Source organism: Gadus macrocephalus, chromosome 9 (genome assembly GCF_031168955.1).
Source record: "Gadus macrocephalus chromosome 9, ASM3116895v1".
Lineage (NCBI taxonomy): Eukaryota > Metazoa > Chordata > Actinopteri > Gadiformes > Gadidae > Gadus > Gadus macrocephalus.
In genome coordinates, this window is record NC_082390.1 from 19,405,893 (window position 1) to 19,422,317 (window position 16,425).

At 46.6% G+C, this 16,425-nt stretch overlaps 1 protein-coding gene across 3 annotated transcripts in view; it reads left to right on the forward strand.

Moving 5' to 3' along the window:
- Positions 1 to 15,733, forward strand: part of eps8l2 (EPS8 like 2) — a 24,119-nt gene extending 8,386 nt beyond the window's left edge. Inside the window, exons 2-20 of one of the 3 annotated variants that reach the window (XR_009527464.1) lie at positions 3,017 to 3,081; positions 4,419 to 4,580; positions 5,136 to 5,285; positions 6,287 to 6,366; positions 6,679 to 6,788; positions 7,369 to 7,436; positions 7,777 to 7,903; positions 8,663 to 8,751; positions 8,845 to 8,919; positions 10,336 to 10,484; positions 10,813 to 10,981; positions 11,313 to 11,347; positions 11,482 to 11,587; positions 12,652 to 12,777; positions 13,032 to 13,119; positions 13,305 to 13,485; positions 13,908 to 14,040; positions 14,442 to 14,887; positions 15,028 to 15,733. Coding sequence is in view for 1 of the 3 variants with exons in the window: in XM_060061917.1 (XP_059917900.1) it covers positions 3,017 to 3,081; positions 4,419 to 4,580; positions 5,136 to 5,285; positions 6,287 to 6,366; positions 6,679 to 6,788; positions 7,369 to 7,436; positions 7,777 to 7,903; positions 8,663 to 8,751; positions 8,845 to 8,919; positions 10,336 to 10,484; positions 10,813 to 10,981; positions 11,313 to 11,347; positions 11,482 to 11,587; positions 12,652 to 12,777; positions 13,032 to 13,119; positions 13,305 to 13,485; positions 13,908 to 14,040; positions 14,442 to 14,519 (1,991 nt within the window). In the remaining 2 variants the exon portion in view is untranslated. Of the gene's footprint in view, positions 1 to 3,016; positions 3,082 to 4,418; positions 4,581 to 5,135; positions 5,286 to 6,286; positions 6,367 to 6,678; positions 6,789 to 7,368; positions 7,437 to 7,776; positions 7,904 to 8,662; positions 8,752 to 8,844; positions 8,920 to 10,335; positions 10,485 to 10,812; positions 10,982 to 11,312; positions 11,348 to 11,481; positions 11,588 to 12,651; positions 12,778 to 13,031; positions 13,120 to 13,304; positions 13,486 to 13,907; positions 14,041 to 14,441; positions 14,888 to 15,027 lie in introns of those variants that run through there. The other 2 variants (XR_009527465.1, XM_060061917.1) reach the window with 2 other exon arrangements.
- Positions 15,734 to 16,425: the final 692 nt, after the last annotated feature.

The window sequence follows — 16,425 nt, forward strand, 5'->3', positions numbered from 1 at the left end:
GCGACTAGGTAGCAGTGTGCCTCTCCTCGCTGTATGAGTGCACGGTCCCCTACGTCCCTGTCAGAGGGGGGGGGGGGGGGACTGATGCTGGGCTGGTGGCTGTTGCTGCTCAATATTATGTAAGCAGGCTGATGAATCACATGAAATCATCATCCAAAGTCACACTCTCATTCAGCCGGACTGTCGTCTGTTGTTGCTGTAATGCAACATAGTAGATGCAAATCCCTTTGAACATTTTTATAACTTTGTTTATCATTGCTAGTGCCAGGATCGGGCTGAGAATAGAAGGGGTGTAACAGACCAGATATATCTTTATGACCTCAAGTCAGGAACAATTTCCTAAAAAACAACATATAGATGGATAGAACGATAGATAGATAACAACTTTATGCATACTATATACTTAATATTCAATCATGTAGACTACACATCAGTTATTAAGCATGTTCTGCCTACAGTATATCCTAGTGAGAACTCGGATTCACACAATGTGTCACTGGTTGCAAAATGTGTTCTGGGCATGCCTCAGGGGACATATGGTCAGATCGGCACGGACACAGTGGCATACCTCCGCACCATACAGCGCTGGAGTTATCATCAAAAACATGTTGGGGATGGTTATAAATAATCCTTTGCCTCACATCATAAAATGATAAAAATGGTTACCGGCTTGTGACTCATAGCCTAGCTTGTTTCATTACATCACTCTCAGTATAGGGTGCTACCTTTGCCCTGCTGAATATATATGATCATAATTATTATACAATTAGCCATCATTGTACTACAGAACTGAATGGTTGTTATGGTGTGGTACTGGTCTTTCCAGGGTCAGGGTGTGGTACTGGTCCAGGGTCAGGGTGTGGTACTGGTCTTTCCAGGGTCAGGGTGTGGTACTGGTCCAGGGTCAGGGTGTGGTACTGGTCCAGGGTCAGGGTGTGGTACTGGTCCAGGGTCAGGGTGTGGTACTGGTCCAGGGTCAGGGTGTGGTACTGGTCCAGGGTCAGGGTGTGGTACTGGTCCAGGGTTAGGGTGTGATACTGGTCCAGGGTCAGGGTGTGGTACTGGTCTGTCTAGGGTCGGGGGTGTATGGTGTGGTACTGGTCCAGGGTTAGGGTGTGGTACTGGTCCAGGGTTAGGGTGTAGTACTGGTCTGTCTAGGGTCAGGGGTGGATGGTGTGGTACTGGTCCAGGGTCAGGGGTGTATGGTGTGGTACTGGTCTGTCTAGGGTCAGGGGTGGATGGTGTGGTACTGGTCCAGGGTCAGGGGTGTATGGTGTGGTACTGGTCTGTCTAGGGTCAGGGGTGGATGGTGTGGTACTGGTCCAGGGTTAGGGTGTGGTACTGGTCTGTCTAGGGTCAGGTGTGGATGGTGTGGTACTGGTCCAGGGTCAGGGTGTGGTACTGGTCCAGGTCGGGGGTGTATGGTGTGGTACTGGTCCAGGTCGGGGGTGTATGGTGTGGTACTGGTCCAGGGTCAGGGTGTGGTACTGGTCCAGGTCGGGGGTGTATGGTGTGGTACTGGTCCAGGGTCAGGGTGTGGTACTGGTCCAGGTCGGGGGTGTATGGTGTGGTACTGGTCCAGGGTCAGGGGTGCTTAAGGAGCAATGAACGGCTCAGGGCGTTATTGAACCCTGTCCGGTTTGGGTCTGATCCGGGGCCGTGAATAGAGCTGAAGACCTGCCAGACAGCCGTGTGTAGGGCTGGCCGACGGCTCCGCAGAGCCCTGAGGATCTGCCCATCTGCCTGCCAAGTGGTTCTCATTGCGAGCTGTTGCAGCGTTGTGAATTGATTGACATAAACGTCAATCATTAATAAGGCAGGGGGGCGGCTCGGTTAACAAGACGCCGGCCCGCTTGTATTTCAGATGGCGCTTGTCAAGCAGGGAAGGACCGGACATACAGGAAGTGATGTGGGACCAGGAGAGTAGGCGTGTTAGACGGTAGACGTCAGGAGCGAGGTGTGACACTGGTTACGTGGATGCCTGTTGTTGTTTTTCCATGAAGTCCTAGGACGTGCATGGTGAGATGAATAGGGGTGTATTGGACCATGTTTAAATCGGACAGAATTTGGAAACATCACTGGATGGAATGTGGAGCCTGTGGGCACACTGTGGTCAGACGCTATGCAAACAGAAACCCTTTGTTTTACATCCAGCATGAAGCACACAAGTCTGCATGGAATCAGGGTGGGACAAGAAATATTTAATAAGAGGCTTGGCAGCATATATAGACTTGGCAGCATACAAATCCCTCTTTAATCGAGTTGTTACCTGCAGACTGTTGATTTGGAAAATAACCAACATTAAGCAACATATTTAGATGTAACCCTTGCTAGCATCCTTCTGAAATGGCGTACATTTTCAGTAAAGTAAGGCAGTAGATGTGATCATTGTCAGCTTCATTGCTACTAAAGCACTCCAGTTGTCCTAGTTGATTTGACTGCCTTATCAGATTTGGCTGCCTTAATAATTTATGATCAATGAAGTATGTAACACGCGTATTCAATGATATTCATGCCATAGTCTGAGGTTTCCGGCTGTAAATCAGTGCCAGAGATCTTTGGCCCGGGGTAAATGTCTGAATTCCATGTGTTATCTTTAATCCGGCCAGAGCTGCACTGTGAGGTGAAAAGTTATTATTGAAAATGATGAATATTGATAATAATCTAAATACTGCTTCTACTGTATGGTATAGTAATGTATAGTAACAGAAATATGATTTAAATGAAAAACATTACTTAACGTGCCATTGTATATAGCTTGGGAGGTAGTGAACAGTTATTAATTGCCAGGTGTGGGTTACAGTATTCTTTTCATGGATCCCATAAACATGAATTGATTTTCCATTTCCTTATTGCTGACCCTTTAAGTGTCAGCAGCTTGTTGCGTTTATCAGAATGATTGTGTCAGCACTGCCGGCCACAAGTGCTATTCAGGTCAGAGGTACTGCTGGCATCTCACTCTGAATATACAGGGACACACAGGGTCGTATTGAATGTCATTGTTTCCAACCCACAGAACAGCGGAAGAAATACTCCAACTCCAATGTGATCATGCAGGAGACGTCGCAGTATCACGTTGAGGTAAGCGCTACCTACGGCCTCTCGTGGTGTTCTTTGTTCTGAGGTTAAAGTATTCAAATACCTACCGAGTCGACCATACTTTGGCTCCATCTTTGGTTAATTGACAAAGGGATTAAGGCATGATCTCAGTTCTTCCTTCAAATGTCCAGAACCACGTATCAATTTCTATTTTGGACCTAATATTCAAAAGCAACTGTTTTGCATGTTGTTTTTTCGATGTTGTGAATAACCATGGACACTAGACGGTGCATTGTGTTGAATTTAGTGGCATTGGACAGAGAGGGGGTGAAGAGCTCGGTGTCGGGGGAGAGGAGGTCTCAGGGTGGTGGGCTCTGGGTTGGGGGAGGCGTGCCAGTGCCAGGGTTATCAGTCAGTTACGGGATGCCACTCAGTCCGACACAGTGAACCTTTAATCATCAACCTTTAGTTCTTCTAGCTCCACATGATACCTATGCGTGAGAGGTCACTCCCTGTCATACTTGGCTGTGATTTCTGTGTCAAATATTTTACAACCAAGGAGTGTCTTAACACATACTGGAAATAGACAAATGTTATGATCATAAATTGTTCAGAAATGTAATTGAATTGAATTGCTTATGCTTATGTGGTTATATGCTCCAATTAAAATGACGGTCAGTGTCAATACAATGACGTTTTTTAAAGGTACAATATGACACATTGACACTAAGCATTTAAAATGGCTACTTAAGTCCAAACATATTGGGAAAGTTGTCTGCGCCTGCCCCCTCCCCTCAAAGCAAATCCTACAGTGTAATTTGATCCGCTAATGTTTATTTTTGCATTTTATTTATTGTTTGCAAGGTATAAACCAGCTCAAGCTCTTGAAATGTCTGGGCTCTTTAGCTGTCTTGTGTTCAAATTGAACTCAATGATTAACCTCTGTTACAGCACGGCTCTGATCACAGAGCTTTTTATAAAGTGGATGAGGCTTCTCAGGTCTGGTTGAATCCAGTTCAATCTCCGTGGCTCCAGTATGTTTGCTTGCTTCCATGGCTGCAGCAACCTCTGTCTGTGTGCCTATTTATTATATCTGACAACCCGGGTTATTTAGAGAATAGTGAACCATAACACACAGGCCACAACAAAAAGAATCAACCCTACTCGTTATTTCACAGGAGGAGAAACTGGCTCTAGCATTGTTGTCGGAGAAGCCAGTATTGTGACTTAATTTAACTAATATTCCTTAGTCTCTGATGTGGTGGTCATTTATGATTTAGTACAGTTCATCTAGTACTTACAGCCCTTTTAAGAACCCCATTTCCAACCTTTGCCTCGGGTTCCTCTGTGTTAGTAACAACGTAGCACTTTCCCCTCAGCATCTCTCCACCTTCATGATGGACAAGTCGGAGTCCATCGCCACCGTGGACGACGCCATCAAGAAGCTGGTCCTCCTGGACTCCAAGGACAAGATCTGGACCCAGGAGATGCTGCTTCAGGTCACAGACAAAGCGGTGCGGCTGCTGGACTGTGACACACAGGTACCGCTCCTCAAACCTTCACACTCGTCTTCCTCTGCATTTTCTCTTTTGATCTCTTTGTTTCCCTCTCCCCCTCTCTTCTCTTCTCATCTCTACTGTTCCCCATTTCTGTTTTACTTTTCCTCTGTCTTATCATCTATTTTCCTCTGACTTTATCTCATTCATTCCTTTCCTCCATCTCTTCTCCTCGCTTATTTTGTCCCTTCTGCTTCATTGTTCTCTGTCTCTTCTCTTTCTCTTCTCTCTTCTTCGGTTTTCCATCTCCTATTTTTCTCTGTCGTCTCTCCTACTTTTCTTGTTATTGTGCTGTGTCTTTGTGGTACTTATAGTAATAGAGAAATCAAACCGGTGTCGATTTGAATGTAACCTGGTTGTACCGTCTCATCACACTCGTCAGCACCTTGAACCCCTCCTCGTTTTAATGCTGTTTTGCTGCTTTGGGGACTTTGGAACCAGTGTGATCCTAGCTCCAGTCACTGGCACTGGATAAGAGGCCCTGCTGGTTCCCTGGCTTGCCCCTCATGTTGACGATGTGCGTTCTCCCTACGTCTGAAGGAGGAGCTGGAGAACTTCCCCCTACCCACAGTGCACCACTGTCAGCCTGTGCTGAACCAGACCCGCTACCCGTCGGTGCTGCTACTGGTGTGTCAGGACAAGGACCAGCACAACCCCGACATCCACTTCTTCCACTGCGACGAGGTGGAGGTGTGTGGGTCGCCCTCCCGGCCAAACTCTCGGAAATCCTTAGCTCCCATCACAGTTGCGCAAGTGTTGCAAATGTGAAGGTTACGCTGGTGGGGGAACTGGGCGTGTGTGTGAGCATGCATGCGTGCCTATGTGTGTAGTTTTATTGTTGCCTGATCTTATGATCGTGAGAGTAAGGTGTGTAAGGTGTATTTCTATTTTTTAACTACATTGCTGCTTTGAATATTTTTCCATAATTACTTTTATTAGGTTTTTATAATATTAGATTTATTTTAATACACCACTCTCTTATTTCCAAACTTTAGTGTCAGACATTAAGCAACTAGAGATATAGCATAATGTATTACTGTACTGAACCGTCTGGACACTACAGTTCATCATATCCATTTAGAGTGAAAACAACCAGCCGGTATTGAGTTTGGGTAAAATAAACACATATTCATAGTGAGGGGTGGAGAGGGTGGAACGCATGTGCAAACAGCAGTAAACGACAATAAGTCAACTATTACAAAACACGTCGATCCACTACACTGAGGAACATGTGCGCGTGCTCGTCGCCTCAGGTCAATCATCCTAAGTATGAATGCTGTGGTTCGGTATTAGGACTCGTACGGGTCTTAATATGTAAACACGCCAGTCAGCCATTGGTGTCTGTATCTGGTAAACCGGACTGGCGTGTTTACCCCGTAGACCTTGATATGGTGGTGACCACTCTGTGTCTAGAAGCACAAACGAGTCGGAACTACTTGTTAGCACTACAAACATGTTGTCCCTATGTCAGCGGGACAACCTCTATTGAAGAAATGTATTTGCATCCGTTTCTTTAATCATTATTCATAAATATTCCCCTGAATCAGTCAACATGAACATTAGATATTGCGTTCTGGTTCTGGTCAGTGGTGTTAGTGAAAAGTATGTAAGCTTCAGTATCTTCCAGTAGTGTGGTGCTATTATAACTTTTCTGATGATGTTATAATAATCATATTATTTTGTCCCTCCAGGCAGAGATGGTTCACGCAGACGTTGACAGCGCCATCGGGGACAACAAGCATGGCAAGAAAATGAGGCTGCAGACATTAAAGTGAGGACTTTACACTCTCACACACACAGGCAAAGACACACGTACGCACACAAACACGTACACACACACCAAACACACACACACACACACACACACACACACACACACACACACACACACACACACACACACACACACACACACACACACACACACACACACACACACACACACACGCGCGCACACACAACGTTTCATCCTTTATTTCCACAAATATAATCCACACATATTTTTCCAAAGTATCTTTCCAACGAGTCTGCCGAGTCTTCCTCTCGTGTGTTTAAAGTGGTTAACATGACCTCATTCTTCCAGGGTAAACCAGGAAAAAATGAAGCGTCAGAGAGAGACCATTCTCCCTCCCTCGGGCCCTAAGGGCCCGGCCCCCAGCGCCAAGGGACGAGTGGCCGCCACAAGCATGCAGAGTAAGAGTCCAACTACTACCACTTCTACCAGTACTACCAGTACTCCTTAATACCAGTACTACAACTATTAATACAACTACTACAACTCCAGTACTACCAGTACCACGTTTACTACCAGTGCTACCACTACCACTTACTACCACTGCTACCAGTACTGCCAGTACCACTTACTACCACTACTACCAGTACTACCAGTTTACTACCACTACTCCCACCAATACTACTTTAACTACCACCATTTCCACTGTAACTGCAATAACTACAACAACTCCAGGTCAGCGTATTAAACCCGCATCCTATCATCCAGAACCCACATCGTATTAAAATAAAACATGAGCTTGCAGATCCTTCTGGTTCGCAGGCTAACAATTACCACCACTACAGCCACAACTACCATCACTACCACCACAGCTACTCCCAGCACTACTGCAACAAGTATTTATACTACTACTAGTACAAACACTAATTCCAATTAGTCACGTGTCTTATCATCACAAAGACTGTGTAAGGTTGCCTAACTGTACTGGCATCGTCCGTAGAGTGTCCGTTCACAGTGTCTGTGTTGTTCCCCTGGCGGTAGCTGCAGACCAGCGAGGCTCAGGCCACGAGTCTCATGAGAAGCTGGCCCAGCGTATAGAGAAGGACGTGGTGAGTTCTCCACCCGACCGCACACTGGTACTGCTGCTGACCCCTGACCCCTAGCTCCTCCATCGTACCCCGCACCCTGGCTGGTCGTCACCTGTTCCCCAGGCTTTAGATCCACGGTCATGAGCTCATGGTATCAAAGCCCTCTCGCCCTTCATCTCTTGTCCTCGCTCACGTCGATTCAAAAGAGCGTTATTGGAAAACAAACATCAATCAGCAATGAAACAAAGGAAATGGAACAAAGTACTAAAGGAGCAGTAGAAAGGTACGAGATAACTATAAGGCCAGTAACAAACTGAGGTAATGGTCTCTCTCTCTCCCTCTCTCTCCCTTCCTCGGTCAGCAAATCCTTAACTGTGCCCTGGACGACATTGAGTTGCTGGTGGCGCGCTTGCAGAAGGCTGCGGAGGCCTTCTCCCAGCTCAACCAGCGCAACAAGAGTAAGAAGAATAAGAAGAAAGGACCAGCAGGTCTGTCTCCTTTTCTTCTTATGCGTGGCAAAGACCCCGCGGCAATATGCAAGCATATTGTCCAGCCGGTTATGGTTTGCTATGCCTTGGTGTGTCTCTCTCTCGTACCCTCTCTATCTCTTATCTCTATCTTTATCTCTGTATCTATCTCTATCTCTATCTCTGCTTGATCTTGATCTCAAGCCAACTTTCTCTCTCTCTGTCTCTGTCTCTGTCTCTCTCTGTCTCTCTCTCTCTCTCTCTCTCTCTCTCTCTCTCTCTCTCTCTCTCTCTCTCTCTCTCTCTCTCTCTCTCTCTCTCTCTCTCTCTCTCTCTCTCTCTCTCTCTCTCTCTCTCTCTCTCTCTCTCTCTCTCTCTCTCAGTCACACTCACACTCACACTCACACTCACGCTCACACTCACACTCTCTCTCTCTCGCTCTCTCTCTCAGTCACACTCACACTCACACTATCTTAATTGCAGTCTCTATTTCTCTACCGTGTGTCATTCTCACGGCCTCACTATCTAGTGTTGAATGTGTGGGTTGGTTAGTTGTTGTCATTTTTAGGTCGAAGTCACAAGGCTATAAACGGAATCTGATCATCTTCAATAAACTAACCATAAACTAACCTAACCACAACTTCTTGAATATGAATGGAAAAACACCAGCCTCTTCTAACGGAGGACTCTGTTGAGCTGTGTGTGTGTGTTCGTGTGTGTGCACGCCTGCATGTGTGTGTGTGTATGTGTGCTCATTGTTCCGGGCTTGTCTGTTTGCAGAGGGCATGCTGACCCTCAGGGCCAAGCCCCCCACCGAAGCCGACCTTGTTGATAGTCTACAGAAACTGAAGCTGGCATTGAACCTCTTGGTAAGATATCACAGCAACCCAAGCCCACCAGGCAGCGCTGTCATTGGCCGGGCCAGGCCACTTAGTCTGTCTCTGTGTGTCTTCCCCCGGCAGGCCAAGCTGAAGAAGCACATCCAGAATCCCAGTGCGTCTGAACTGGTTCACTTCCTCTTCGGGCCGCTGGAGCTGGTAAGATAGCAACAATGATTTCCATAAAGGGTCAAATGTGCACTGATTTGCCAGCTGAGGCGAATGCGTTCCCTCGTTCCCTGTTTGCCTAGAAAGGTCCACAATGGCTGGGTACATCCATAATACCTATTGTACAGCCGCCGTGTTGACTCAAAGGAGGCCCAGCCCGCAGGCCATTATCAACCCCGTGCAACCGGGGAATGGCCTGACGTACATTTAGCTATTCAGACGGCTCCATTAGCATTTACAGAATCAGATTCTTGAGGTTTTTAATTGATGTCCCGATGAATGTTCGTGTTTTGTCTTGTGCTGGCACCACACCACACCACACCACACCTGCCTCCCTGTCCAGCCCTCCTCTGACAGGAGACATGTGGCTCTGAGATGGGTGCAGTCACAGTGACATAATGTTGGAGCACAATCACCCAGCGGCGGTATCATCCACGCCCAGATACTGCTGGATAGAGAGCAGGACGGGGCTGGGCCCTGATCCACTGGGTTCATGAGGGACTTTTTTGGATTTTCCAAACTTCCCGGACACGCAGAATAATGGGAAAACTATTTCCAGTAGCAGTTTGGACAACCGGTTTCCGGTTAGTTAGTCCTGAGCTGTCATCTGTGTTGCTTGTATTCTGTGGGAGTAGCCTTCAGGGTTTGTCATCATGAGTCAGTAAGAAGCATTGTTTCTAATCAGTTCTCTGACAGCCTCCGTCTCCCCTTCTCTCTTCCTCTTCTGTCTATTAATGCATATTCCTGTGTGTGTGTGTGTGTGTGTGTGTGTGTGTGTGTGTGTGTGTGTGTGTGTGTGTGTGTGTGTGTGTGTGTGTGTGTGTGTGTGTATGTGTGTTTTGTGTGTGTGTGTGTGTGTGTGTGTGTATATGTTTGTGTGTGTGTGTGTATGTGTGTATGTGTGTGTCAGGGTTTGTCATCATGAGTCAGTAAGAAGCATTGTTTATAATCAGTTCTCTGGCAGCCTCCGTCTCCCCTTCTCTCTTCCTCTTCTGTCTATTAATGCATATTCCTGTGTGTGTGTGTGTGTGTGTGTGTGTGTGTGTGTGTGTGTGTGTGTGTGTGTGTGTGTGTGTGTGTGTGTGAGAGTGTGTGTGTGTGTGTGTGTGTGTGTGTGTGTGTGTGTGTGTGTGTGTGTGTGTGTGTGTGTGTGTGTGTGTTTTGTGTGTGTGTGTGTGTGTATATGTTTGTGTGTGTGTGTGTATGTGTGTGTATGTGTGCGTGTCTGCGTGTGTGTGTGTGTGTGTGTGTGTACATGTCTGCGTGTCTACATGTGTGTGTGTGTGTGTGTGTGTCTGCATGTCTGCGTTTGTGTGTGCGTGTGTTTGTGTGTGTGCGTGTCTGCGTGTATGTGTGTGTTTGTTGGTCCTCACGGTGGGTGTCTGTGTGTGTGCCTGTGTGTGACAGGTGCTCCAGAGCTGTGGTAGTCCAGACCTGGCCCGCTCCATCATTGCGCCCCACTTGTGCCGGGACACAGTGGACTTCCTGCGGGGGAACCTCTCCCCTAAGGAGATGACCATCTTTGAGCTGCTGGGCGAGGGATGGACGAGGCCCAGGTACACGCTGACACACGCCCGCTGTCGTGAACAGGCTCTGAGCGCTCTGCAGCTCGGCTTATTAAAGGCTTTCCATGCGTGGCCGATCAATGTCTATTATCAAAGCAGATACAAACCTCAGAGCCAGCCTGGAGTCGCTTCTTGCTAATCGATGGTGATGGCATCAATGCATTAATATTCATGCTTGTATTCCTTCATGACCAGCTGAGGGTCTCTCGGTTGCCACGCTCGGCCCATCTTCCTCTAAAGTTATGCCCAGTCCTCGTGTTCTAACACAGCTGGTTATGCGCTGGTGGTCATCGTCTTGTTGCCCCCCCTCCCACTATAGAGCAGACTGGCCGAGGGACCAGTGTGCCCCCCCTTACTACCCCAAATTCCGGAATGGATGGGAACCCCCCGCGGAGCACTTCAAGGTGTCGCCATGGGAGACAGAGGGACCCACGGGGCCACCTATGTCCCCCACCACCCCGGACTACAAGAAGCAGTCCTCTGGGGAGGTGAGCAGAAATGGATGCTGGCCGGTGTCGCAAGCTGTGGCCTCCTCTGGCCAGTGTCTGGATGTATGTGTGCTAGCCAGTACGCTAGCTCTGGCCTTAGCTGGGGCCTTGCTATGGCCTTAGCTGTGGCCTAAAGCTGTGGCCTTAGCCTCTGCCTCAGTGTGTGGATGTATGTATTATCCACACAGTGTGTGGATGTATGTGTTAGCTGATGTCGCCAGCTAGTGCGTCGACGTATGACTGTTTGTTGGTGATGGCTTCAGTGAGGAAATGAAGATGTGCACATAGGCCTGTATCTAAATCCTTTGTTCCCTTTTCTCTCTTTTCATAGTTTTACGGAACTCATTCGTCCAATTCATCAAATGGGTAATTCAGTTACATCTAAATATTCTATTACCATATGTGCCATCTGGGTTGAATAAAATCCGCTGCCTTTCTGCGTGATGATATGATAACAAACTGTCAGGATTTTAATGAGAGGAATATTCTGCCGCTGACAGGTCTTATAATGGGATGCCACCCACCCGCAGATACGCCAAGATCCGCTACCACTTTGTCGCTCGCAACGCCAATGAGCTGTCAGTGCTGCAGGACGAGGTGCTCGAGGTAAAGAAATATAAACCTTACAATGAAACCTGGTGGCCCTCTGTCAGTGTCCGCGACACCCCCTACATCTGGGGCTCAGGGCTGTAGGGTTTCTACAGCGTTGTATTGTAGCTCACCACTGGGATGTGTTGATGCAGCCATCTCAATCAAGGTCTCCCAGGTCATTCGGGAGACACAGACACTTTGAATGCAAATGTGAATCATTTGCGTACAATGAAAGGGAAACCATTTTGGGCACTGGTCCCGTTGTCAACACATGCAGTGTGATTTCTGCGTGTGATATTGTTAGTTTTATGTAACGTGTAAAAATGACCCGCAAGACACTGGAATTATTAGTTGAGAATACAGGCGAGTTGTACGTTTGAATAGATTTTGATGGGTGATGATCCCCAACAACCATCACCATCACTTTGTGACCACATAGAGCTTTTTGTGGTCGTACTGGTTGCACTAAGAGCTTTCTTTTGAGGTAAGGGCAGCTTACTCAATTATCCAAACAAGTATACACTGGAGAATCAAACACATGCAATAAGAGACATATGCACACAAGGCTTTGAGTAAACATGTAGGCCACGTCACAGAGCAGTGATGACACACATACAAGTGCGCTCGTCTGTATTGAACCTGAATTGAATTGTTGTGCATGCACCACAACATGTCTTCTGAACAGAGGTTGTGTCAAGCCTCCCCTGTTCAAAGGTCACCTAGACTCTGCATAGCCACCCCCTCCCACCCCTCCTGCTTATTGTCTGTTGTACGTCCTGGCACTTAATGTAAGCATTTATTGTATCGTCGTCATACTTTGTTATCGTAATTAGTTGTGTAGCATCTTATCCTAGCTATCTTTGTTGTACACGGGGAATGGGTGAACCTATTGATTGTTAGTGCAAATCGCTAACAATCGCTAGGTCAACCCAATCACCGACAGCGATATATTTTTGTTTCTCTTCCTTCTAACTAATGTAGTTATTGTAAGTCGCTTTGGATAAAAGAGTGTTCTAAATGCGTAAATGTAAATGTTGTGGTTGTGAGAGTGATGACTCAAGTCAGTGCTCGTGTTCCAGGTGATCGAGGACGACAAGCAGTGGTGGAAGTTGCGGAACCGAAGTGGGCAGTCCGGCTACGTCCCCTACAACATCCTGGACGTGGTGAAGCTGGAGGACCCACAGGCCATGCAAGACACCTTCCAGGTGACCTCACACACTGACACACGCACCCTGCCTGTCATCAGCTAGAGCAACCCCACTCAGACAGTCTTCAGCTCCTGAATGTATAACAGGATACAATTGATGCGGACTACACAGGATATTAGTTTGAGTGCTGCTAAAATGATGATATATGTCTGTTCCTCCATAATGCTACATGGTGGCTCATTAGTGCCCTCTACATGTGAATGTGTGTCTGTGTGTGTGTTTGTGTGTCACTGTGTTTATTTTGTGTTCAGCCCGGTCAGGGCTACAGAGGGCCAGCCCCTACAAGTCCCATGGGCCCTGGGGGGGACAGTTTCGGCGTTGCAAGACACAAAGACAAGGGTAAGTCAGAACCTGAGGTGAAGGGTCATTTCGCACTCAAAGAAACGAAACCCCTTCGTTCGGCATCCGTCCAACACGGCCATCGTTGGTCAGACGCTGATCTGGGTCACTGGTTTCCACGGTGTCTGTCCAACGCAGCTCTGTTGGGTCTGCCACCAATGCTGTCTGTGTCTCGGCCTGTCTAGTGATATCGCACCAGATGGATGAGGTCAACGATGAGCTGCTGAAGAGAATCACCACAAACAAGAGCCAGCCGCCCGCCAGGAACTTCCGCGTGGAGCGCTCCGGCGGGAGCAGCATCCCGCTGACCTTCGACTCCAGCCCCCAGCAGGTCACCGCATGGCTCACCGCAAAGTTCAGCAAACCGTAAGTTCCAACCGTCCCCGTGATCCCGGTGGAAGTTCCGGGTCCTGATCCGTGGAGTTGTCCCCGGCGATGACTGTGATGACAAGCAGCTTCGCATGAGCTGTTCTACATCGAGGGCGATGACCGTGTTCCATTAGGTCAAAGGAAATGCAGCGGAATAACCACTCGCTGTGATTTACCGTGGACACGTTCGTTAAAACATATTCATCCTCATGGAGCGACCGTTCCACATGAATCCATAAGGATAAGTTATATGCTTCTATGTTATATTTAAGACAACATTATTATTGTCACTTGTCAGGGTCTGATATATGTGACATTGATAGGTACGCCAGCATTCGGTACATGGCCGCCGGCAGGCAGAGAAAGGACTCCAGGCCTTGCGCTAAGCTAACATGCTATGGGACGGTGTGTGCGTGCAGGACGGTGGAGTGCCTGGGCATCCTGACCGGGGCGCAGCTGTTCTCCCTGAACAAGGAGGAGCTGAAGGCCGTGTGCGGGGACGAGGGAGCCCGGGTCTACAGTCAGATCACTGTGCAGAGGGCACAGCTGGAGGTCAGTGCACATACACACACAGACACACACACACACACACACACACACACACACACACACACACACACACACACACACACACACACACACACACACACACACACACACGCGCACACACACACACACACACACACACACACGCACAGCGCTTCTGCTGTTCACAAACTCATGCAATTTGAATTTCTGCAATTTTATGCTATTTATTAGTAGTGGCTTGTCGTAACAACTTTTTTTTTCACTCGTATCAAAAAGGAATCACAATGCTTGGGGGCATGGGACTAAACCATTTGTTAAACCATCACCATGTTTATACTTCCTCCATTCCTTCACTTACTCTCAGAAAGTGGCAGTATTTTTAATTCCCATGTCATTTACTAACTGTGGCTGTCATTACATCACAGAAAAGCACTGGGGACTCAGAACTTGAGGAGATCATGAAGAGAAGGCAGGAGAAGATTGGCTCCACCAGTGAGGACTGAACCCACCCACTTCACCAGTAGCCAATAACAGCCCTGCACGGCTGATCAGTTTCACCAGTCCAATCTATTCAGAGCTTACCATTTAAGCAAAACTATTTACATGTCTTCACAAAGACACACCCTACAGTAGAATATACCGAATTGGTGTTGTACAAATTGTAATTGAATATTTATTTTGTATCACTGATAAATATAAGTTTTCAATTGTTTTCTTATGTTCTTGCCTTTTTCTTCCTACCTTATAAGTGTGTACTGTTGCTTGAAGAAGTGTGTGTTGTATAAAATAGAGAACACAACGCGATTGACTGATTGTTGAATGTGTGTGTGTGTGTGTGTGTGTGTGTGTGTGTGTGTGTGTGTGTGTGTGTGTGTGTGTGTGTGTGTGTGTCTGTGTCTGTGTGTGTGTGTGTGTGTGTGTGTGTGTGTGTGTGTGTGTGTGTGTGTGTGTGTGTGTGTGTGTGTGTGTGCGTGTGTGTGTGTGTGTGTGTACGTGTGCGTGTGCGTGTAGGTGTAATTGTAATTGTAGGTGTGGCGGTGTGTGTGTGTGTGTGTGTGTGTGCATGAAATTAATGAAATATATGTGGGCAAGAGACATTTGCGCATACACAGAATAATAATTAGCAATGGTGTTTACTAAATAACATGTAATTATTAACCAATCATTGCATAACCAAAATCCCTGTGCCAGAATCTATTACATACCATACAATTCCAATATATTTTGATTGATCATTGCTTTCATGTGATTACTGTTTACAGACATAATTTTATAGCAAAACATGTTAAAGTTATGTGTCATTCTAGGTTGAAAGCAATATATTCATATGTCATGTGATATTTGCTACATTAGTGAAATAATTAGGGTGCATATCCTACTGGTAAATTTCTATTTTCCTTACATCTGTTTCTGAACCTTTCAGAATCAGGCATAACAGGGGCTCTTAAAGGCAAGTCGTTTTAGAAGGGAAATTGCATGTCTTGTGGGAGTTATTATTGTGCTTTTTTTTGCAGCATGTGGGGCACTCATCATGAAATACTCAACACATAATGTAACATGAGCTTGATTCACTGAGAAAATGTAATTTTCTTTTCAAAACAAGTGTTAAATAGGTGTTGGTTCAAAAAGAGGTTAAGCCAAATAAAGAGGGCTGATGTAAATAGGAGGATAAAATGAGTTGAAAAAGAATATCATAATAAAAATGAATAATGCTCAAGCATTCCATTCTTTGTGTATATGCACCTTTAATCCCATCTCTCTAATTGGCTCAATTTAGTAATGGTTTAATCACATCTATTATGTTTATACTAAATCATTTATTTTATTACCGTTGCTCCATTTATATTTAATAACGATTCATGATTCATATGGTGTCTGTTGCTGATATCGTTACGATGACAACTCAGACAGAAACTGAGACAGAAACTGTCTTCTCTGCCTCCCCTTTCTGTTTGATGCTGGACACCACATAGCTCTGCTGAATGGTCAAAGGATGAACGCACTTCAATGAGGACTGAGATAGGGAGAGGCTCTGCCATTGTCTCCAGTTAAAAGTAACTTCTTCAAAGAGCCTACCACAAGAAGGGAACCCATGTTCATTTGCTTGTGTTCAAAGTACAGTAAAGCACTCGAAACAGACAATGCACACATTGCTGTAGTATCTTGGTGTTGCTATGGAGCTCCTGAGATAAACCTGGGGTCGGTCTTCCGCTTGATGAGAACCATTTCAATCCTTCTCACTCAACACATCAATGAATCCCCTCCCTGGCGCTGGAAAAGAAACATGCTGCTGTCGAATGAATAAAAACTCTCGCTAATATGCTAAGTTTATGCAAAGTTAGTCACTCACGAAGGTGGAGATGAGATGGCCCTTGCTGGCTTAATGATAAGACAAATATGGAAATTATG